This window comes from Didymella exigua (genome assembly GCF_010094145.1).
Source record: "Didymella exigua CBS 183.55 unplaced genomic scaffold M421scaffold_2, whole genome shotgun sequence".
NCBI classification, from domain to species: domain Eukaryota; kingdom Fungi; phylum Ascomycota; class Dothideomycetes; order Pleosporales; family Didymellaceae; genus Didymella; species Didymella exigua.
Genome location: NW_022984776.1, coordinates 339,260 through 352,086, shown reverse-complemented (window position 1 = coordinate 352,086; position 12,827 = coordinate 339,260). Strand labels below are relative to the sequence as shown.

The following is a 12,827-nucleotide window of genomic DNA, read 5'->3' as shown; positions in this document are numbered from 1 at the left end:
TGTTTACATCGAGTCTGAGATATCAAGGAAGTGTAAGAAAGAGGAATGCGCGGGAGTGGTAATCTGGGGTCAATATTGAACTAACCACTTCCGGCGCGCAAGGCGGGAGCGCATGACATCTCGGCTCCACCCTTGCCCTGTCCACAGACACAACATAACCCTCCCATATCGATTTTCACATTATGCTGGCAAATTTCGCTTCGACTCATGTCTTCCCGGCATGTAAAAGACACGTAACCAACAAAAAGTGCGCCAGTGACGCCCACAAAGCGCCATCAGACAAAGCCAGTCCCGCATTGTGCCATGCAGCTGATCCATGCCGGTCGCGCGACTTCTGGTGCTCGCGGACCCTGATCAATAAAGTTTGGAGATTAAAAGGGGCAGCGACGGGCAAAGGGTCTATATGCATAGCGTGTGGACAAGGCAGCAGGTACACGTGAGTGCACGTAAGCTTGGAGCCTACGTTGCACGCGTAGTGAGCTGCCTAGTCATGCGAGGACGGTGCAGAGGGCAAGAACAAAATGGTGGCAGACAGGTAGCCCTGGGCGACACCAGGCTAATAGTGTTCATTCGTTGCGATGCATGATTTTCCTGGCCATCCATCGTCTGCCAGCGCTGGCCTTTTGAAAGCCTACACAGGATCAGACAGGCGAAGGTGCCAAAACACCCGCATCACATATCTTCTTGGGTAGCCGCTCCTAACGGCGCTCCTTAAGCCAGTCGTTTGTCTCACTCCACAACGTCTTGTTCTGCTGGGAGATCTTGCTTCCAGAAGCCTTGACTCCAGCGAAAACAGCGTCCCATAGACCGAACGCTGTTTTGAGGTCGTGCTGGAAGTCTATTGACTGTGGGAAATAGCGAGTGGACACAGTCTCGATGACTCTTGCTTTCGACTCTGCAGACGTGGGGGCCGAGTCGTTCGTAAGCTCGTCGAGGTACGACTTGACGCCGATACCGAGTGCGCAGTTGTTCGGTAGAAGGAATGGCAGCTTGGTAATCAGGTTCGACACGCTGGTCTTCCTATCGCAACATCCGGTCAAAAACATGTTGGTGCTGGTAGCCTCGACGAGGTCGCGCAGAGTCTGGCGCACAAGATTCACAATCGATCCGTAGCCGAGTAGGTGCTGGCTCAGAGGACCCGTGAATCCGATCGGCTTGTGCTGGAGTGTACCGAGCGCGGCGACACGTGAGATCAGCATGTTCGCGTGTTGATCCTTGGCATTGCCACGCATGGGCGCTCCGTTATACGGGAACATGTTGATATCGCCGTTCAAGTCTTCGAGACGAAGCAGCTCTACAGCAAGTACAGCACTCTCTTCGAGCTCGGCGCCGTCCAGCGATGCAACGGTCTGCACTAGCACGTAGCCCCAAGGAGTCAGATTGTGCTTGGCGTCCACATACTCACGTACGGCGAGGAATCGCCATATTGAGTTGTACAGGACCTCGTCTGGTGTTGAAAGAAGGTTGTTTGCATCTTTCTTCGCGACAGTCTTGGCAACGAACTCATCGCTTGCTAACGCCAAGATGGCAGACCCAAGTGGCCCACTGCCCTCGTTGCTCGTTACCACACCCTTGAAAGTAGCCTCCTTTACGTTCCACGTCTCTGCGATCGCCTGATACTCGGGGAGATCCCTCATTGAGATCTCTTTCTTCTGGGGCTTGCCAGTCGCAGTATCAGGGATCCAACATGTCTGGTCCAGCCCCTTAACCCGATACCAGTGGTGGAGAGGCGTGGAGAGCAGGTTGAGAGCTGCAGTTCGTAGTGGCGTAAGCTTGGAAGTGACGAGCTTCTGATACTCAGATGACATGCCGCCATCGATAGGAGGTTGGTCGAAGATCTCGCAGGATGTGCGCCATTGCAGAAGCCGTGAGTTGATGATACCACGGGACTGCAGGTAGTGGAGCTCATCAGAGAGACGCTGACCCAAAAATTGGTTTGCGTCGGACGGCATCTGACTGGGGTTCAGGGGCTCAAGCTTACCCTCAGTAGTGAGGATGGGGTGATTCTTAACCGCCAGTCGGGCCTTCTGGTATCTATCGACGTAGTCGCCAGATCGAGGGTCGTCCTTATTGGTGACCACAACCGAGTATCCTGTCCTCCCGCTACTCATGAAGATCATCTTGATTGCGGCGTGCGGCTTGAGAAGTTCGGTCCTATTAGGCGAGCTGAGGTTGGGCAAGGTTGGCAGGAACGGGGTCCCGGCAAAGAGTAGCGCATCGACAAAGTTGTCCTCAGTGACTCTGCCGCTGCCAGCGAACCTCTCCAAGTCGGCGATGCACTTCGCTCGCTTTGTCCAGCTGAAAGTCTTGTCCTCGAGATTCCAAGATGTTACAACCTTGTCGCATTCAAACAGCAGTACTTCTGATGCGCCTGATATAGCGTGAACGAGGGTCTCTTTCTCGAGGTATGCCAGCTACACGATGTCAGTACTGTCCTCTGTCATGCCTGGTGAAAGCGTACCTGTGCCCAGGCGCTGTAAGGCGCAACAAGGAAGTGAACTCTGCGCTCGAGCAGAATGGACTGCAGGAAACGGAACAGATCCTCAGGTGTCACGTATGTCGATTCTCCGAACTTGGCGACAGAGGCCTCAGCCTGGTTGCTGTCATACAAGTTCCAAGCCATTGTGTTCACGCCAGCCTCGCGCTGCTTCTGCTGGAACGGGTCGTCGGGCTTTGTGATGTCTAGCCCGCTGAAGACGAACCAGGGTTCAATCTTCAGGCTCTCAAATGTGTTTAGGTCTTCTTCGATGTACTGCTTCATGCCAAGTGGCAGACCGCCGAGTGCGGGAACGAGCGGTTCTCTTGCGCGAGGATGGCTGAGAATGCGGTGTTGGAGGTAGTGAGCGGCTTCAATAGCCACCTTACAGCCACTGAGCTCTTGCAGGTCGCCAGTCTCGCCAATGTTGGCGTTCCATGCTTCGAAGTCGCGAATCATCGTGGTCGGCGCGTGCGCTGTTTGTTTGGGGTCGGAAGCTCGGTAGGAGACAGCGATGGTGATGTCCCCGAGGACTATGCTATCGTGACTTTCGGTCGGTACGTATGCAAAATCCGGTAGTAAGGCTTCTGTAAGATGAACCGCAGGATAACAATTGCGGGGTGTTGATGGTCAATGAAAATGAAGGTCCAAGCACGAGAGCTGCCCGCCCGCTTGCCTGAACCCTGTCCAGCTTTATCCGCTTTCGTCCTTAGCCCAGGAACATGGGAGCAGAGTGCCGCCGATAAGACACCTGCATCAAGTCGAGTCCAAGCTGCCGACTCTCGACTGCATCCAGGACTAAGACTGCTCATCTGGTATGCGACCAGAGCGAAAGACTTCCTCAGCCGTGTTCGTATCACAGCCACCAAGTTCCGCCAGAGCAAACCTCAGCTATCAGATCTCATTAGACGAGCAGGATGCCTCAAGTCGAGGTTGAGAATACAGACATACCGGTCATTGACATCTCGAATCCAAGTGACGAAATAGCTCGCCAGGTTCTTGATGCAGCTTCCACACATGGCTTCCTTTTCATCAAGAACGATGGCGTGACAATACCACCTCAAGACATCGATGACATGTTTAAAGCTGTCAGTGCTTGTCCTTCAGAATCACACAACGCAGACTGACATCACCTAGTCCAAAGATTTCTTCAGTCGCAGTGAAGAACACAAGTCAGAGTACGCGATCCACTCAGACCAAGCCGGCGGCATCAACCGCGGCTGGGTAAAAATGGCCGGCGAAGCCCTTGATCCAGAAGGCCAAAAGGTAAATCGCTTGAATCCCACGTCCAAGTGTCATGCCTCTAACCCCTCTTCAGCAAGGAGACCCCAAAGAAGCATTTAACATCGGCCCTCCGCAACCTTACCTCCAGCCCCTCCCTTCCCCCCTCTCCACCTCTTCTCCCCTAATCCTCCGCTTCCAAAACGCATGCCACGCACTCTGCACGCAGCTCCTCTCGCTCCTCGGAACCGCCCTCGAGACTACAGATCCAGCTTACTTCGCTAGCCGGCACGACCAGTCCCGCGGGCCCTCGGGTACAATCTTCAGATTGCTGTACTACCCCTCCAGCACCTCGCACCAGATCCGCGCCGGCGCGCACTCCGACTACGGGTCCCTGACGCTGCTATTCCGCCTCCCAGGGCAACCGGGGCTGGAGCTCTTCTCGCCCACGAGTCGGACATGGGTCCCTGTGCCCGTCAACCCGTCGCCTGCGACGCTGTCCTCGCCCCCAATTCTAGTCAACATTGGTGATTTGCTGTCGTTCTGGACCGGCGGGTTGCTGAAGAGTACTGTGCACCGTGTGACGTTTAGTGGCGGCGGTGAGCGGTACAGTATGGCGTATTTCTGTCATCCGTTGGATGAGGCGCGACTCGAGAGGATGAAGAGTAGGGTGTTGGATGCTGGGGATGGAGAGAAAGGGAGGGAGGAGCTGAGGAGTCAGAGGAAGAGGTTGGGGTTGAGGGAGGATGGGAGGGAGGTGTTGACGGCGAAAGAGCATTTGGATCGGAGGCTGAAGGCCACGTATGGGCTGTGAAGAGGACGAGTGATGCACGGGGTAGTTGGACGGTGAGAAGAGATGGTTTGTTGCTTGTCATGATGGTATACCCGAACACCGTGTTTGAGTGCGTTGATTGGGAAGTGCGCCGCGCTATGCTCGTGATATGTGTCTAACCAATTGTTCCCACTGACACGTCTCTACTTGACTCTTCGCTCATAATCGTTCTTTAGAAACCTGGCCTTCTCTTCCGATTTGCCCTGCCGGCCAGCTTACTCTCGCTCGGCCCGTCCATCGCGCCACCAATAGCTTTTACAGGCACACTCTTCTCTTTCAGCGTGCCACCCAGCTTCTTAATCATCGTTTCTCTCGCTTTTGCAGCACCGGGGCTATCCCACCCCAACTCCTGGCTGGGCTGATACTCATTGATGACGATCGTCTCATCCTCATCTTCGGCGTCCAGACCAAGATTGCCCGAGCTAACATCCCCTGTAGACCCTATTGAGTGCGTGGATGTTGCGCGGCCCAGCTGGCGGCGTCGACGTCGCTTCTCGTCAGCTTGGTCTTCAGGCGTTGGCGCGTCTTTACGGTTTGCGCGCAGTTTGGAGAGCAGGTCGGAATAGTCTTTCTCTTCTTCGGGTTCCCTGACCGGAGGCTGATGCTCAGACACTGGTGCTGGTGGCTCGGATGGCGCGGGGATTACAGAATCGGGTGATGGTTCTCGAGCTGGCCTTGTGGTGCGCGGTGCAGGCGCAGCTCTGATCAAAGATTCAGCAGATGAGCTCCTATGTCTAGCCTTGAATTTGCCATGGGTAGTTGACCCTGTGGATGATGTGGATGGACGTCGTGGGGAATTAGCATCAATGTCCTGCAGTGGCATCGATGGATTGCCGTCGAAGCCCCTGAATAAGTCTTCATTATCAATAGCGTGGGAAGTGCGAGTGCTTTCTGCTTGCATTATAAGAAGATCACCTGTGGAAGCAGGTGTTGCACCCGCTGAGGGGGCAAGGTCAAGAGCTCGGGGTCCTTGAGGCCCTCGTGCACGAGAGTATTGTGGCTTTGTCACAATCTTTGGTGGTTCTGCTCTACGTTCTTTTTCTTGAGGCTTCGAAGTGTCCTGTTTGGCGGACGCAAGCGTGGGTTTCTCAGCCAACTGAGGCCTTGGCCGCGTCTTCTGAGGCTGGCGCGGTTCAAGCGTATTCAGCATGTAACTGCTGAACGGTCGCAACGCGCCAGTGCGCAAACAATCCCACAGCCATTCTGCATGCACAGCTGGGATATGTCTATTCGTGGCGAACTTCAGTTTTTGTGGGGCTGGCTTTCGGCTATTACAGATGATGACCGAGGTTTTGGCGTGCAATTGTTCGTCATAGTTTGCACCTGTCAATTTGTCAGATCAACGTCAACCAGCGTTGCAGAGAAGTTATTTCCGTACCCATGAGTGTAACAGCTTTCGTCACATGCAGGAGCTCGATGCCAGAAAATCCCGTCGAGTTCACAGTTAGACCGGAGAACCCTGCGACGTCAGCATTACCGGACATGCGATTTGCACAAGGGCTAAAAGCTTACCGTTGATGCTAAGCTTATCGAAAGGTCGACTCAAGACGTCGTCTGTGGGGTCTACTAGGCGCTTCCCATAGAGACAGCGCTCAACCCACCAATTAGTAACGAGGTTCATTAAGGATCCGGCGCGCTCCGGAAGCGATCGGGACACAGCATCGACCTCAACATCATGCGGTATCACGAGATATCCACGCCTGAGATTCGATGAAGTGAGTTTCTCCAAGTCATCGCTGCCTAGGACACGGGCGCCGTTCTTCTCTAGATGGTTTTGTAGAATGCTGTTCTGTGGAGACGTCAGCTTGGCAACGCATCGTCGAAATTGCAACATACCTTGTCTTGATCGAAGCCTTGAATGCCGATGACGCGACCTTGGAAGATGCCTTCGCCTCGAAATAATTCTGGTGGCGGTGACGGAGCTGCGGCGGCAGGTGTAGGTGCATCGGTGTCCTCGGGCTCGTCTGGATGAGGTGCTTCGTCGTCATGGAGTATCACAGGCGAGTCTTCGTGCGGTGTCGTCTGCTGGAACAAATTGTCCTCTTTCCACTCGTCCTCTTCGGTCTTGCCTTGGTCACCAGATGGCGTGATGATCTCAGCCCACAACGCATCGCCTTGAAACCCGAGTTTTGTGCTGGCTGCGCGACGAAGCTTCCGTCGATTGGGATTGAGGGATTGAGGCTGTTCGGCATCCCGCATGCGCTTGCCAAGAGCCGGTGAAGGGTTCTCGGTGCGAATCCATGCGTCCTTCCCGCGCTCTTCCGCTGGCAGTGTGGGGTCATAGCGCGCCTCTTCCAGCACCATGCCCCGCTCGAGACTTTGCACAAACCATTCTAGGGAGACAATGTTAATGCGCCAATTAAGCGCATGCTCGTATTTCTTACCAGTCGGGGCGGCGGCAATGAGGTGGGTGACGCTCTTGGTGAGATCGCCATGATACTCAGCCCCGTTCTGGTCGACTGTCTCTTGAATATACTTCCGTTGCTCCGCTGTATCTCGTCAGCGTACAGTCACATGGCGGACGTTTGCAGGGGTGGTCGTACGGTTGTCGAAGCCCGTAAGGCAGATTTTGAGTCCAAAGAATGTGGGCAGACGGTACTGCTTCTCTAAGCCTGCCACGTCCATGCCGTCGTCCCCCTCCATCCAGACCTCGCGCAGCGCCTCCAGCCAACCCGGCGACAAGACCTTGACATCCTCTCGGAGCCTGGCGACATAGCGGTATTTGGCGCTGTCCGCGTTGCCGGCGATAAGGTGAGTTACGTCGGAGGTGAGGTCGAGCTTGATGGTCGCGCCCATCTGTGCGCCGATGACCGAGAGGTGTGCCTGTCAGAGCATATCAGCTGGCGGTACATGGCAAATGCAAGTCCATCCTACGCGTTGCTCGTGCGGCAGGGCGGTGCAGCACAGGATTGCGCCCGCGAGGGGCAGCTGTCCAGTTCCTACAGGTTGCTGTGAGTACATGTTTGCGTGTGCTGCGCGGGCAGACTCACCATAGTGACCGTCGGTCGCGTCCATGTCAGTGTTGCCACATGCGGCCAGTCGCGGTGTCGTGTGCTGCCAACACGCCGAGAGGAAAGTCGCGTCGCGTAGGGCTCAACCTTTGACGCGTCGTGCGGGGAATCACGTGTGCCCCTCTGTCATCTAGCATTTTCACAGCCCTGCCCAGACGGACTTTGCTCGCTGCCAGATGCGGGCAGATCTTGCTGCTCTTCCGCCTGTGATCCGAGCAGCGCCACGAAAAGTCTTCCCTGCCGGTTACCCACCGCGGCGCATGCCCCTCTTGATGACGACGCACATCGAGCTGCCTGACAACGTGCGCCGATCACTTGGCCTTCTCCAGCATCTCCAGAATCAGAACTCCAAGCGCAGATCTTTGCGTTTTTGTTTTGCTGTGCATCCCGAAGTGGGCTGTAACCTGCACGATGCTGACACCGGCCGACCTGCCAATTGTGCCAACCCAAATTGATGAAACCCAGACTCGCCTCACACGCTGCACTGCTGTAGCTTGGTTGTAGATTACAAGGCACGAGGTGTCTAAGAACCAAGGAACCGCGTCCGCCTGCATGTGCGAGTGTGCCAACAGCCCATTGACTTCGCAGTCGACTTGGCTGCTTCTGAATCTCTCTCATTGGTACTCATGATGACTGATCGCTAGCCGAACTGAGTTGAGGTTGTCTTTGCATCTCTCAGCAGTGGCGCAGCGCGCTCGCAGACTTCCGAGGCACTGCATGCCGCCGATCTGCTTTGAGCGATGTCAGTCCGCCTCAGCTTAGGGGGACATACGAGGCTTGAGGCCGCGAGCGCTGCCCTGCCGAACAAGCCGTGATAGGATCGCTAGGATTCGAGCAGGGTCTGGCAACCAGAGCCCTGCAGCGCGTCAGTCTTGATCGAGTCGTGGTGCTCCTGTTGATGTCATAGCCGTCCGAGCCCTCCACAGAGATCAGTGCACTGTCCTTCAAATCTGCAGTGAAGATTGACCTCTCGAGTCCGCGGTGGGGATTCATGCCGAAGAGGCTCCCTCCCGGCCTGTCTGCACTGCGTCAAGAGCGCACACTGTTTACGAATATCTACTCGCCGACTCGCTGTGAGAGTGTCCACCGCCGATTTCACCACTTGCACCACTCACATCCGTCGATATTCCGCTGCTGCGACCCCGCCGACTGTGCTCGAGTAGGCCCGCGTCATCTGGCTCTACCACGCCAACCATACCGTTATTCCCTGCCCGGCGCATTACAGACGGCACGCGCAGCATCCGCCCTGAATTTGTAAGGGTCGTCCGCTTGTCTTCACGTCAACGCTGCCCAAAACCCCTGTGGTCCCTGGTATCTTCCGCCCTGTCGCAGTCCCTTTGTTCATTCTACGCGCCAGCGCATCTCTCCAAAACAGGGAATACCCGACACATCCGCCGCATCGGCACTCTTACCGCTCCACAAGTCATTGCTGGCTGCACTTGTTGATCCCTTCCAAACACTTGCCATGCACGCAGGCGCACAGCAGCAATAGACTTTTTTGACGTGTGAGTGCTTGTCCCTGTCTCATTTCCCCTTCACCGCGTTCGGGCGCTTTGTTTCGCAACACTTGTGTCGTCCTTTCCCAAAGCGTTGACATGGGTCCTGTTATGTTACCTTGACCTGCCTTGCCCGGGACTTCCTTTGTAACACGCATTTGAATCTCCTGAGTTACACATACCCTCCCGTGTGTTGATCAGGCCCTGGCCTCTACATAAGCTCCTGTGCATCCTGCATGCTGCTGCAAGACATTGTCGCTACCTCCAGCAATTGGCGTCACTAACGCCATCCTCGCCATGACAGAATACCGTCACGTTTACTCAGACCGCGGACGTCTACGCTACCTACCCGAACACCTCCCAGAACCCATCTGCCTCCGACGTGGTCTCTTCCAGGGTCGCCCTCGTCGCCCGCACCGCATCCACATCGCACACGTCGCACCTGACCCCACCCTCCTTTGCCGCAAGAAGCGGGAAACGACTAGCAAGTCGTACTTCACAGAAAAGCTGGCGGGCCCTCGTGTAAACGCCAAGCGCTATCTGCGCAATCTCTTCGACAAGCAGTCCGCTACGCCACCGGAGCCTACAGACATTGTTCTGCCAGCATCGTCTACCAACAGCAACCGCACCTCCATAGCCTCTTTCCCCGAGAGCAGGCTCTCCACAGCACCCAGCGACATGCGTTCCACACCAAGAGCCTCGGGCGCAGTCGGCTCGTTCGGTCAAATGTCTGCACAATCACACATTGACATGTCTCGCCCTTCAGTATCAGACTCGCACTTCTTGTCTGGGAGATCTTCAGCCAAAAGCGCAACCAGCAGCATAACGAAGCTGCCAGAAGAGAAGCCGGTAGCTTCAGGGGGTGGCGTTAGCGTCAACATTGCGCTCACAGAACCCGTGCTGTTTCTCCAGGGTTTTGAGCAGAGTGAACATGCTGAGCGAAATACTGCCATGCTCCGTGGATCGCTGATCCTGAAGATCACGAAACCAACAAAGCTCAAGGCCATTACCCTGAAGTTCAGAGGAAAGGCCCTTACAAAATGGCCCGAAGGCATTCCCCCCAAGAAGGTCGACTTCGAGGAGGTCGACATTCTTATGAATCACACATGGCCATTCTTCAACGCCCAATTTCCTACCGCAGAGACTGGCACGGGCGCGGATCGAGTCGAACTCTACAAGAGCGGTGGTGGTCTCGGGAGCTCGCCAAACGCATCTTCCACCAACCTTACATCAAAGGAGGCAAAGAGGTTGTCCTTGCAAGTCAACCACTCACGCAGCTTTGGTAAGGGCGAATTACCATCAAGCGGGCCGTCCGTAGCACAAAAAGGATACAGGACGTTCAATGCTGGCGAGTACATGTACAACTTCGAGCTCCCACTTGACAGCCATCTTCCCGAGACCATCGACGTCGACCTCGGTTCCGTCAAGTACGAGATGGAGGCTACGGTCGAACGAGCTGGCGCATTCCGCACCAATCTGCTTGGCACCAAGGAAGTCGTCCTTGTCCGTACGCCTTCAGAGGGCTCGCTGGAACAGGTCGAGCCGATTGCCATCAGTCGAAGTTGGGAAGACCAGCTGCACTACGACATCGTCATCTCTGGAAAATCATTCCCACTCGGCGCACAGGTCCCAATTGCCTTCAAGCTTACGCCACTAGCAAAGGTGCAGTGTCACAGGATCAAGGTCTTTGTCACGGAGAACGTTGAGTATTTTTGCAACCAGAAGCGCGTGCACCGCATGGAGCCCGTTCGAAAGGTGCTGCTCTTTGAGAAGCGAGCCGATGGACCACCAACAAGCACATTCCCTGGTAGCACAATGCGGATAGTATCTGGCGGTGGTGTGCCATACGACCAGAGGGCTGCAGCTGCACGAGGCGAAGATGTGCAGGTACAAGATCCGGGGAACCTGCTTGGTGACTTAAATGGGGAAGGTAACATTGGACCCACAGAGATGGAATTCAACGTGCAACTGCCAAGCTGTCACAACATGCGGGACAAAGACAAGTTGTCTCGGCTACACTTCGATACCACGTACCAAAACATCCAAGTACACCACTGGATAAAACTGGTCATGCGCCTCTCCAAGCCCGACAAAGCGGATCCCACGAAGAGAAGGCACTTCGAGATCTCAATCGACTCGCCCTTCCACATCCTTTCCTGCCAGGCTACACAGGCCAACACAGCACTACCAGCATACTCATCACCTGAGCCGTACCTTGGTAACACACAGGCGCCCGAGTGCGGCTGTCCAAATGCTCCTACCCGGCGCACGTCTCCGACTGGTCGGGTACCAACATTGAGCTCAATAAGTCGTCCAAGAGGCAACTCGGATGCGACCATGTCGACACCCATGCCGACTCTCGCACGGCCACAAGCAGCACACATTGGCGGTCCAGCCGACAACGCTGTGCAACGACCTATCCACCTCCTTCGTATACCGTCTTTCGCGCCACCAGAATTCTCGGAGGAGGAACCCCCACCACCGCTCGAAACCCCACCTCCGCTATACGAATCGATCGCATCGCCAACAAATGGACTTGCGGATTACTTCGCACGTCTTTCCGACGCTTACGATGACGACAGCGAAGGCGAGCGCGCAGACCACCGCCGTGTTGAGATCCCATTGACCCCCGGTGGACGCACTGCCCGAAGCATGGACGAGCGAAGAACGTGGCTCCCAGTCGGTCACTAGCCGCGTCAACAGTTCAGCAACAACAATAGCATGAACCACGCATGATTACAATGACGACATGAGATATGGATTTGGCCTGCATGTATCGGTCGATTTTCAGGCGTTATTGAGACCGGGAAGAGGGATATAGGGCGCGTAATTTCTTATATTTGCTTTCTTTTGTCACATCTCAGCCACCCACATCAGTCTATCTACGCATCTGGGAACTGCCTGATGGCATGTATCTATTATCTTAATTTCCGGTGTATATGGAGGGTACGGCGCATACGGACGCATAGCATACTACACGATAATCATATAGCCAGCCGGCACGAGCCACGAAATCAATGTACATACGAACCACAAGACCATTCGCGACCTGCATGGTTGAAGCCGGTGATACGCATGATTCGCGCATCGTGTTTCCAGCACGCAGGGATAGCCTCACTCACACACCGCCACACAAGCACACCCCTGCGACGCATCACCTTCACTCCTTTCACCATCTGGGATCTCCCAAACCCCCGTCAAGCCACTGACATAACGCGCACGACCGCTAAAGATCGACGCTATCGGTGGTCGACGCGTTTCAGGCACGCGTCTCGAGACCCAACGGTTCGTGGTACCTACCCAACCTCATCTTCCACCTAGTCGCCGATCTGGTCGCTCAGCCTCATTTTTCTGGTCGGTAAGAAGAGAAGGAAATGGCGGTGGTGCTGTGGGGAACTATGGTTTGACGCTGATCTTGCGTCGTTTTGGGGTGTTTGTTGTGGTGTTTATTGGTAGAGTAGCGCGGTCTGGATACGAGTTCAGCCTCATTTTGTGAGTTTGGCCGTGCAAGATACACGGTGTGTAAACATTTTGTGAGATGACGATCGTCTGGGTACCAGGGTGTGTGTTGGTGTTGTTGAGGATACGAGCGAGCCAACACTGTGTGGGCATTAATTGTACAAGGACGCTTCACTCTCGCGTTGTGAGACGAAGTGTCCGGGGTGGATGTGAATCGAAGGGCGATCTGAAAGATCGCCTGAGCCTATTATCCTACAGGATATAGTTCATTTCATCTGCAATGCAAGTGTCACAGCGTCTTGATAGTGATTCCAAAAGCAGTTACGCTTGAC

At 55.1% G+C, this 12,827-nt stretch overlaps 4 protein-coding genes across 4 annotated transcripts; 2 read left to right on the top strand and 2 right to left on the bottom strand.

The window, feature by feature from the left end:
* Positions 1-3,164: 3,164 nt before the first annotated feature.
* On the top strand, positions 3,165-4,606 carry M421DRAFT_192897 (Clavaminate synthase-like protein). The gene is made up of 3 exons (XM_033588019.1): positions 3,165-3,564; positions 3,614-3,742; positions 3,795-4,606. Exons 1-3 carry the CDS (start codon positions 3,394-3,396, stop codon positions 4,509-4,511), a joined length of 1,017 nt encoding a protein of 338 aa, XP_033453514.1. The 5' UTR covers positions 3,165-3,393; the 3' UTR covers positions 4,512-4,606.
* On the bottom strand, positions 4,607-7,495 carry M421DRAFT_193164 (uncharacterized protein). The gene is made up of 5 exons (XM_033588024.1): positions 7,073-7,495; positions 6,366-7,018; positions 6,042-6,318; positions 5,908-5,988; positions 4,607-5,852 (listed from the first exon to the last, which is right to left on the bottom strand). Exons 1-5 carry the CDS (start codon positions 7,323-7,325, stop codon positions 4,702-4,704), a joined length of 2,415 nt encoding a protein of 804 aa, XP_033453513.1. The 5' UTR covers positions 7,326-7,495; the 3' UTR covers positions 4,607-4,701.
* On the bottom strand, positions 7,496-8,194 carry M421DRAFT_193163 (uncharacterized protein). The gene has a single exon (XM_033588023.1). It carries the CDS (start codon positions 8,156-8,158, stop codon positions 7,667-7,669), a length of 492 nt encoding a protein of 163 aa, XP_033453512.1. The 5' UTR covers positions 8,159-8,194; the 3' UTR covers positions 7,496-7,666.
* An 872-nt stretch (positions 8,195-9,066) lies between these two features.
* M421DRAFT_192794 (arrestin domain-containing protein) lies at positions 9,067-11,834 on the top strand. Its single transcript, XM_033588017.1, has one exon. The coding sequence runs from the start codon at positions 9,334-9,336 to the stop codon at positions 11,725-11,727; it is 2,394 nt and encodes a 797-aa protein (XP_033453511.1). The 5' UTR covers positions 9,067-9,333; the 3' UTR covers positions 11,728-11,834.
* The last annotated feature ends 993 nt before the right edge of the window (positions 11,835-12,827 follow it).

Bases quoted from the DNA above. Each gene is read 5' to 3' on its own strand.
- M421DRAFT_192897 (XM_033588019.1), top strand. From the start codon at position 3,394: ATGCCTCAAGTCGAGGTTGAGAATACAGACATACCGGTCATTGACATC. The intron at 3,565-3,613 runs GTCAGTGCTTGT...GACATCACCTAG, and splicing joins TCGATGACATGTTTAAAGCT to TCCAAAGATTTCTTCAGTCG. The intron at 3,743-3,794 runs GTAAATCGCTTG...ACCCCTCTTCAG, and splicing joins TTGATCCAGAAGGCCAAAAG to CAAGGAGACCCCAAAGAAGC.
- M421DRAFT_193164 (XM_033588024.1), bottom strand. From the start codon at position 7,325: ATGGGCGCGACCATCAAGCTCGACCTCACCTCCGACGTAACTCACCTT. The intron at 7,019-7,072 runs GTACGACCACCC...GACGAGATACAG, and splicing joins CCTTACGGGCTTCGACAACC to CGGAGCAACGGAAGTATATT. The intron at 6,319-6,365 runs GTATGTTGCAAT...ACGTCTCCACAG, and splicing joins AAGGCTTCGATCAAGACAAG to AACAGCATTCTACAAAACCA.
- M421DRAFT_193163 (XM_033588023.1), bottom strand. From the start codon at position 8,158: ATGAGAGAGATTCAGAAGCAGCCAAGTCGACTGCGAAGTCAATGGGCT.
- M421DRAFT_192794 (XM_033588017.1), top strand. From the start codon at position 9,334: ATGACAGAATACCGTCACGTTTACTCAGACCGCGGACGTCTACGCTAC.